Source organism: Chanos chanos, chromosome 8, assembly GCF_902362185.1.
Source record: "Chanos chanos chromosome 8, fChaCha1.1, whole genome shotgun sequence".
Classification (NCBI taxonomy): domain Eukaryota; kingdom Metazoa; phylum Chordata; class Actinopteri; order Gonorynchiformes; family Chanidae; genus Chanos; species Chanos chanos.
The window spans coordinates 46,348,755-46,358,754 of NC_044502.1; the positions used below are offsets into that span (position 1 = coordinate 46,348,755).

At 44.3% G+C, this 10,000-nt stretch overlaps 1 protein-coding gene across 1 annotated transcript in view; it reads left to right on the forward strand.

The window, feature by feature from the left end:
- Nucleotides 1–10,000, forward strand: part of col14a1a (collagen, type XIV, alpha 1a) — a 110,250-nt gene that overhangs the window by 78,188 nt on the left and 22,062 nt on the right. The window contains exons 31-35 of the mRNA XM_030783261.1: nt 257–399; nt 757–866; nt 6,007–6,165; nt 6,973–7,050; nt 8,372–8,458. Of these exons, the coding sequence (XP_030639121.1) occupies nt 257–399; nt 757–866; nt 6,007–6,165; nt 6,973–7,050; nt 8,372–8,458 (577 nt within the window). The remainder of the gene's footprint in view (nt 1–256; nt 400–756; nt 867–6,006; nt 6,166–6,972; nt 7,051–8,371; nt 8,459–10,000) is intronic.

The window sequence follows — 10,000 nt, forward strand, 5'->3', positions numbered from 1 at the left end:
TAGCGCTGCTGTAACACACATCCTCATAGGTATTCACACAACTAAACACAGCTGAGTATCACAGGACCAGATCTCTGAGCATCACCACTCTCCTGTGCTTTCTGCTCAAGTCGCTAAATTAGTCAAAGAGGAAAGCACTAGCAGTACACTTATGATTTATGGATGGATTGTGTGATGAGTGTGTTATGGTGACAGATTTAAATGTGTGTGTGTGTTTCGGTGACAGGTTTAAGTCATGTGTGTGTTTCGGTGACAGGTTTCTCCATCCTGAGGGGTTGCCCTCAGACTACACCATCTCCATCCTCTTCCGCCTGTTGCCAGAGACGCCACAAGAGCCCTTTGCATTATGGGAAATCCTCAACAAAGAGAAGGAGCCACTTGTGGGCATCATCCTGGACAGTGAGTGTTTTCCTCAGTAACCTTCTCCCTCCCTGACCTCCTTCCTGACCTCCCACCTCACCTCCCACCTCACCTCCTACCTGAACTCCTACCTGAACTCCTACCTGAGCTGTGAATCAGTGAATCAGTGAACCCGTTCTCTGTTTGGCGAAATAGAACCACTCCATGAAGCTCCGAGGAAGAGTCAGAACTACTTCTTCTGTCCTCATTATGACCACTGAATGTCCTCATAATTACCCCTGAATGTCTAGACTGTCCTTATAATTACCACTGAATGTCTAGACTGATTCTGAAAATGTTTGAAGAACTGAAATAGCTGTGGCGCCTAACGCCTCTGTGTCTCTGTGCTTTTCTCAGACGGTGGGAAATCCTTGACCTTCTTCAACTACGACTATAACGGAGACTTCCAGGCTGTGACATTTGAGGGACCTGATGTAAAACGGATTTTCTACGGCAGTTTCCACAAGGTCAGAGCAAAACCTGAAACAACAATCCAAACTTCCAAACCTTCAACCCTGCAGTCCTCTCTCGTGTCACCTCTGTGTTGACCTATGTCTGATTTTCACTGAGCTACCGAGACGTCCTGCACACCTGCATTTAGAAAAGCTCAGAGCACGTTCAGTGTTCTCTCCACAACATTATGCCTCTCTCTCACACAGAATCACAAATACCTGTCTACTCTCTCTCACTCACTCTCACTTTCTCTCTCTCTCTCTCTCTCTCTCTCTCTCTCTCTCTCAGAGGCTATGTTCCTGTGATAATCCCTCATGTGTGTCTGGTCTTTACAGTTCTCAGGGAGGTATATTGTCCATTGGTTTTTGTAGGGATTTATTCCTTTTTTCACATACCTCCCAAGCTGGAAAATCAAAAAACCTGATAGGTGTTATTCCTGTCCAGTGCTTCTCAGCCGAGAGTCTAACACACACTCTCTCTCCAACTCAAGTGGAACTGGATAGTGTCATTTTATGTTCTTCTTATAGTTGCCACACTGTTGTGTCCTGTTGCCATGCGACATAACTCACATACAGAGCTTTACTCCCTGCGTGTGCCCGAGCCTCTGACAATCAGCGTCTGCCGCTGGGCACAGACAGAAACCCAGAGTGGGATATCCACCCAAAGGACCACAACCAAATGTTTCTTCCCACTAGACCCCCCACCCCATCCAGCCAGGGCACCACACTAAAGACTCAGTCATCAGTTAGCCAATCCAAACTCTTATACAGCATCACTGAGAGCATACAGGCCCCCCGATAAAGAATAAAATGGAACCGGTAATAGAAAAGACAGCAAGCAAAGCATTAAGTTATCCTTTTTCCCATCTCTGCATACTATATAAATGAAATATAGCTTTTTGTGATGCAGCGCAGAGAGGTATTCTCTGCTTTCTGTGGTTTTCTCTGACCCACCCCCCCCCCCAACCCATCACTCCCCAAACCCCCCCCACCCCCCTTCTCCCCCCACCCTCTCCCCCGGTGGCCATTTGCCTTCCTGAATAGCGCTGAGCTCAGAGTATCACACCGCATTTCTCAAACGTTATGATAACATTAAAAACCAAACGTCGCCTGAGGAAACGCTGGTGATGTTTCAGTAGAGAGACAGACGGGGGGGGGGGGGGGGATGGGGCATCGGGAGTTCTGCTGAATGCTCACAACTGTCACAGTGGTGTTTTACTCATATAAGACTGAATTTACAATGACTGGTGTCTGCTTTTGATGTGTGTGTGTGTGTGTGTGTGTGTGTGTGTGTGTGTGTGTGTGTGTGTGAGAACTAGGGAATATGTTACAGCCGCTTAAGATATGTGTGTTTGTTACTAGACACACACACACACACACACACAAAGTGCTCTTGTAGATTTGGTGGTGATGTTTGCAGTATATTTGTAGGCCTTGCTGATGCAGGCCTGTATAATCAGTGTTGAGATCTCACTGTCAGTGGAGACTGTGTGTGTTGTGTTGAGATGATGCATCAGTGGAAGCTTCATTAAGTCTCATAACTCAGGCCTTTAGAGTACACATGCATTTGACTGCTTATTCATTTTCTCTGGCATTTAAACCAGTGCATCTGACTGCACGTCAGCACAAACCTTCTCTCTCTCTCTCTCTCACACACACGCACGCACACACACACACACACACACACACACACACACACTGCGCTGCGTTTGCCATCTCACTAACGTATTCATCCGCTCTACTCTGTTTGAGCCGCTTCACTTCCCTTGTACTGTTGTGCTGTGATTTTGACATCAGACATCTTCACACACAGCTTTACAAAATACCAACCGATTGTCTGACTGCACAGGAATACAGAGTGTTTAAGAAACTGTGTATTTATTTAAGATGAATATTCTAAAAGTATTTCAGAGGTTCTTCTGAAGTCTTGGAACACCATGATGTTGAGAGAGCATTATAAGAATTTTCAGAAATTAGGGATGTCATAATTAATGGGTAGAATTCTGCATTCAAAGCAAAATTCATAAGGCCAGTGATTATGTTAACACAGTTAACAGGTTTTGCTGGAGAGCATTTCCCGTCCGTTCTGTATGTCAGTGGTATTAACAGAGACATAACTCTAGACCGTGTCAGTGAATGACAGTGTCGCGTTGTTTACAACCCTTGTGAAAGCTTGTTCTTTAGATAAGGCCCTTTATGTTTCGTCCTATTGATAATGTGACCTTTCAGCTTGTACTGAGACAACAGTGGAGAAAGACTTTGGTTTAAACAAACAAACAAACAAACCTGGAGATGGAACTTTGGATAAAGACAATCCAAGACCAATCCCTCCTATTTCTGGACCAAATGTAGCTTTCGCTGCGTTACATCCGGTTTAAAGTAGACCACTGTATGAACATACAGCTGAGTGTTTGGTTGATGAGGCTGGTGAAAGGGGATAAGTACTCTGTCTGAGAGTGTAGACCTCAGAGGCCAAAGCCTCTCACAGGTTATTTTGTCTTTTTTTTTTTTTAAAAAATGCATCACGCCAACATCCAAATACCTTTAATCCTTTAATCTTTAAACTGGGAGAAATTTGACCAAATTAATTGACAGTAATCATGATAAACACAGTACATTTTCAGCAGATAACATGACAGATTTTTGTAGTCATTTGAAAAACAACCTTTTTTATTGCTGCAGAACATCTCTTGGATGTTTTTTCTCTTACCATTTGGCAGTAACTGTCTTAGGAAGACATTTCCTGTTTTACTGATGTGTGTAAGAGCAGCAGCGTTCAGAGAGAGGAGTGTGCTGGAGTGTGTTTGACTGAACACTTTGCCTGCCTCCACAGTCTTCTCTGTCAGTTCTACTGTAGCAGGGACTTTCGTGAGCTCAAAGGATCAGTGAACAAAGTACTCTCATCTCTTGCCCAATCAAAAAGCAATAAAGATGGTCAGAAAACTAAAGTCAGAGAAAAGAAAGACACAAATGAAGTGGAGGCCCCTTCTGAGGGCTGAGGCTGGCATTGTTTAGCATTAAGTAATAAAGTGTGTGGAGTGAAATAGGCCCAATCCATCATTTTGGCAGGAGAATTAGCCTGAGATTGATCAGGGGAGAGAGTCGACCCTCAGGGAATGCATAGAAAAAGAGTCACACTGACTTTACCATTACCCTCCTCTTCCTCTTCCTCCTCCTCCTCTTCCTCTTCAACTGCCAAAGTCACATGGTCTGAATGACGTCATCACCAAGTTACCCAGACCATTTCATCACCATCATCAGTTCCAATCCCCTGTTACTCTCTCTCCCTTTTTCTTTCTCTCTGTCAAGTCTGTTTTTCTCCAGTCTTCATCTCTCTCTCTCTCTCTCTCTCACCTCCCTCCCTCCCTCTACCTCACTCCATCTGTGAGTGTGCTGTTTGTTAATAAGAAAAGTGCTTTGTGATAGCGTGTCTTATTTTAAATTTACCTGAACTACAACGCAGAGGACTTCTGAATATTCCTTTGAGGGTTTGGCTAAAACCAGCCATCCTCTTCCACAGACTTTGTGTGGATTACGTGTATTTGCATTAGTGTCATTCTTTTCTCTGCCCTGAAATTGCCTTCACTGTGTGACTGCTCTCTAATGAATCTCACAGCGTTCTGCAGTGCCGTGTCCACAACTCTTTCTATCTCTCTGACAGCCCAGCCCACACACAGAGAGAAAGACAGACACACTCACTCACTTACACATGCACACACACACACACACACACACACATACGTCAGATCCACTGGACTGCAGAAAATTGAGTTTTAAGCCCTATCCTCATTACCAGGTGGGTAAAAGGAAAGTGAACCTGACACAGGTACACGCAAACATTTTGTAACTGTGGGATTAACCGCGTTGTGTTACTTCAGTCTGAGTTATCGTCTCAGTGGAATTACAGTCTGAATGAAACGTAGCTTTGTTGCTCTCACGTGCTGAGGTAAAGATAATGCAGCACACTGTGAAATTTGGGGAAGGATCTGACAGTCTAGTTAACGTACAAGTTCAGTCAGCTCCACAGTACGACAGTTTACTGAGCTAAAGATAATGCAGCACATTGTGAAATTTGGGGAAGGATTTGACAGTCTAGTTAACGTAGAGGTTCAGTCAGCCCCACAGTACGACAGTTTACTTCACAGAGGCTCTGTCGAGAACAATTTCACTTCAGTTACGATAAAAATAACGAGTTTTTATAGCTCAGGATGGCCGTGTTGGATGAATGAGAAGTGGTGTGGATTCAGTGGTGCATTATGGGAATGTTCCTCTGACTCCATCCTCTGTGACAGGGTTCCGACAGCTCACAGCCAGAACATTCATTACTTTAGTTCAATCCATACGAATTCCAATAGAGTCAATGGCATTTATTTTGATTCAGTTCAGCTCAGTTTGCTTTTCTCAGCGTTGCAGAGATTTTCTCATATGTTCTGCCAGAACAACAGTAAGTGAGTCCACATTCATGGCAAGCAGCTGTTAATCAAACAAACATGACAACTGATACGAAAAAAGTCAACACAGGAATTAGAGACGGCGAAAGTGTTTGACTCTTTTGTAAACATTCATAGTGCCTAACAAAGGGCTGACGATGAAACTCCCCTCCATATGGCTTTATTCAAACTGATTACAAATGACTAGCAGTAACATGGACCTCATTATGAGCCACAGACATATCATTATTACTGTCAAAGTTATCATAATTACTAAGAAAGGTCTTATAGAGTTCTGGAACAGCTTCTGAATACACATAAACCGACAGTCTCGACAAACCGAACTAGTGTCGTCTTAACCCTGAACTGGACCCTGTGTAGCATAACTCTCTGTAGAATAACTCTGTTTGACTGTGTAGAACAACTCTGTTTCTCCGTGTAGAATAAGTCTGCTTGTCTGTGTAGAATAACTCTGTTTCTCTGTGTTGAATAACTCTGTTTGTCTGCGTAGAATAACTCTGTTTCCCTGTGTACGATAACTCTGTTTCTCTGTGTAGAATAACTCTGTTTCCCTGTGTAGAACAACTCGGTTTCTCTGGGTTTTTTAGAGCTTTCGGTCCAGTCCTGCAGCAAAGGCCTGGGCCATAATTACACCTCCAGAGACTATGTATGGCTTTACTCTTAAAGGCCTCAAGTCAAATGTCATTTCCTTTCCCTCCTCACAGCTACACGTGGCCATCAGCAAAACAACCGCAAAGCTTGTTATCGACTGTAAACTGGTGGGGGAGAAACCAGTCAACGCCGCGGGAAACATCACCACAGACGGAGTGGAAGTACTGGGCAGAATGGTGCGCTCGCGTGGGAAGAGGGACAATTCAGCACCGGTAAGACAGATTGAGGTTTCTCATTGGACGGGGGACGTGTCATTCATTCAGAGCCGTGTTTGGATTGGTTGCTGAAGGTCACTGTCTGTGTAATTTGTACTTCTTGATCTAGAAGATGTAGAACTGTAGAAAACAGTGCAGGCTTTTGTTTCTTAGAAAGACAATTAAGCCCAAAATGTCATTGGAGGAATTTTTCAGTCAGAGAGAGCTTTTGTGAAAAACTCAGTAATTACAGCATGATGAATAGTGACTGTCCTCATCAATGCCTGCAGTGTCACGTGAGCACATTTTCCTCGGTGAAATCATCTGCTGAAAAGTGACTTTAATGCTTGACACACCAATAACGGACACACAGTGGTGACGAAGACGCACTGTAAAGTTTCCATTCAGTTTCTCCATTAATATTCCTCCCACGACACTGTATGGTGTTGCAGAAAAGAAATTGTGTGTGACCTCTGCTGAGTGGCTGAGTTTCTCCCTCTCAGGGGCCGGAGGAATTGATTAGACTAATTGTCCTGCCTTAATTATCTTTGGAGACAAGTGGAACAAGTTTACAGAGAGCAAAAGTTTAAAACTCTTATGTTCAGTAATCGACTCAAAACAAATGTCGCCCTTTCCAATAATTCACAGAAATAAACCTCATGAGAGTCGTAATTACAGGGACGCAGTCTCTCCTTACCTGAACAGGACTGAAAAGAAAACCATTTTCTCAATGTAAACACAGAGGAAATTTATCATGCTGTTTGCTGTTTATTGGAATGTTTATGTTTGTGTGTGTGTGTGTGTGTGTGTGTGTATTACCCACAGTTCCAGTTACAGATGTTTGACATCGTATGCAGTACTTCGTGGGCAGGTCGTGATAAATGCTGTGAGCTTCCAGGCCTGGTAAGAGCCCTCCACCTCATCAGCCAATCAGCTGCTGCCTTTCACCTAACCAACCAATCAGCTTTCAAATCGTCTTCCTTATGAACTAAACAACCAATCACGCCAAATAATCAAAAACAAGTATTTCATCTCACAAGCCAATCAGCAGTCCCAAGCCCCAAAACCTCATTGCACCATCTAATCAATCAGTAACCAGGAGCCATCGACCGTATTAAGTTCCAGTCAGGTATTTAACTACGCTGTGAAAAGGGCAGTGACCTCATCAGTCCACCAGACAGAACCATCCACTGGTAAAATATGTATCTAATAACCAATCAGCCTTTTTATGGATTGATTTCCTAACAGAGTCATTCACATTTGATGAGTCTCTTCCCTTCTTCTGTAATCCAGCTGTTTCAGATCTCGTTTTCTCTGTTTTTATTCTCCATCACGGAACTGAAAATGAGCTTTTGATGGAAACCCCACTTTGGCCGTTTCTCCTCATTAATGCTGTGTATCACTGGCAATGTTTGTCGTTGGAGGGAAGTGTTGTAATACAGCAGTGACTCTCAGAGATCTGACGTTAATTACACCCTGTGCACAACACACTCCCTGAACACAAAAACACACTGAACACAGAGAGACATGTGAAAACAGATTCTCTGACAACAACCCCAGCACTGAGATCTTTGTATGTGTAACACTGTATCTAACAGTGTGTAGTTCCCATTGTATGTGTAACACTGTATCTAACAGTGTGTAGTTCCCATGGTATGTGTAACACTGTATCTAACAGTGTGTAGTTCCCATGGTATGTGTAACACTGTATCTAACAGTGTGTAGTTCCCATTGTATGTGTAACACTGTATCTAACAGTGTGTAGTTCCCATTGTATGTGTAACACTGTATCTAACAGTGTGTAGTTCCCATTGTATGTGTAACACTGTATCTAACAGTGTGTAGTTCCCATGGTATGTGTAACACTGTATCTAACAGTGTGTAGTTCCCATTGTATGTGTAACACTGTATCTAACAGTGTGTAGTTCCCATGGTATGTGTAACACTGTATCTAACAGTGTGTAGTTCCCATGGTATGTGTAACACTGTACCTAACAGTGTGTAGTTCCCATGGTATGTGTAACACTGTATCTAACAGTGTGTAGTTCCCATGGTATGTGTAACACTGTACCTAACAGTGTGTAGTTCCCATCCAGTAGAATGCTCTGGCCTCTCCTTCATAGAGAACTGAATCACTGACCTGTTCTCCACTCTTTTAATCTCGTGTGAATCAATGACTTAAGGAATTGAATGGGACAAATAAAATTGTGTTTGACCCCTGTAGAGAGTGGAGGAAGACTGTCCTGCTCTTCCTCATGCCTGTACCTGCTCCCAGGACAGTAAAGGACCGCCAGGACCCTCTGGACCTCCGGTAAGACCTAATGTTTCTCTTCCTCCCTCTCTCTCCCTCCCTCTCTCTCTCTCTCTCTCATTCTGTCCATTCACTTCACTCTAAATACCCTGTTAGTGTTTTGAAAGAATTGTGCACCAAGTTTTCACTTTATTACCGCTGTGTCCAGTTTTTTGCAAATTGTTGTTGTTTGTAAAGATGAGGTGGCCAACGTTAGCATGATGGACTTACCGCAAGCTGGGCTTCAGCTGCTCCGATTGCCATAGGGAGTCAGAGGAGCTGTCAGAGGAGCTAAAGGCAGGAGGTGAACGAGGGAGACGATGGCTCGCCCTCTCCATATTCAGCCTGTTTGAACTCTCACAGCTCTCACTACCAGTGGATTTATGAAACCATCAAAGGGTAACAGATGGCAAACTGGTTAAAACCTTTGCTTTAATGTCTCTTAATGGCGCGTGACAGGAGGGCTAGCAGAGCGAGTTGCGTCCCTGCAGGAGAACAGCCACACCTCATGCTATGGGACATCTGAGACACAAGACCTGTGTGTTATGCATTTCCAGTGTCGTGGTTCTGCCAGACATACTGACTGATGTGTGAGGTCTAATATGCAGTTACTGTTTGATAAGAGTGTATTGGAATGGGGTGAGTACTTTATGGGAGTTGACTCAGCTGTAGTGAATAGCATTACTCTGGGAGTCAATGCTAAATAAGAGAGAGCTGACGGCCGATGGCTAATCAGAGAGATTCAGTGTGACCCCCTGTTCTTGGCACTTCTGCTTAATCACACTGCTGATGTATTCAGTGGTCAGTCACACTGCTGGGGTGTTCAGTGGTCAGTCACACTGCTGGGGTGTTCAGTGGTCAGTCACACTGCTGGGGTGTTCAGTGGTCAGTCACACCACCGGTGTGTTCAGTGGTCAGTCACACTGCTGGGGTGTTCAGTGGTCAGTCACACTGCTGGGGTGTTCAGTGGTCAGTCACACCGGCGGTGTGGTCAGTGGTCAGTCACACTGCCGGTGTGTTCAGTGGTCAGTCACACCGGCGGTGTGTTAAGTGGTCAGTCACACCGGCGGTGTGGTCAGTGGCTTTTGGGCAGTTATGGTCAGAATAAGAGGAATGCTGTTCAGAGTTGTATGAGACAGAGAGGAAAGAGAAGTGCGAGATGGAGAGTGAGAGAGAGAGTCAGATTGTCCTTTCGTCCGCACGCAGCGGGTAGAGAACCAAAGAGGCGGGGCTAAATAAATTACATCGTTTTTGTGGCGGCATTGGGTGCACATGCACGGGCGGGGGACACATTCCTGAAACTTCTGGAAAGGCCACGGCAGCTGAACACAGACGTGTTTGAGAAAGTCCTTATGAAGGATATCGATTCATCAGAGCTGATGAGCCCAGGCCTCTCCTGGTCTTACCCAGTGATTTTCATCTCCTCTAGACTCCCTATGGCCAGTCAGCCACTGCGTCATACAGAGAGATGCGTGTGTGTGTGTGTGTGTGTGTGTGTGTAAACATAAAAACATAGGTATATAAGTTAATCATTTTTAGGTATATAAGTTGATCATTTTTAGG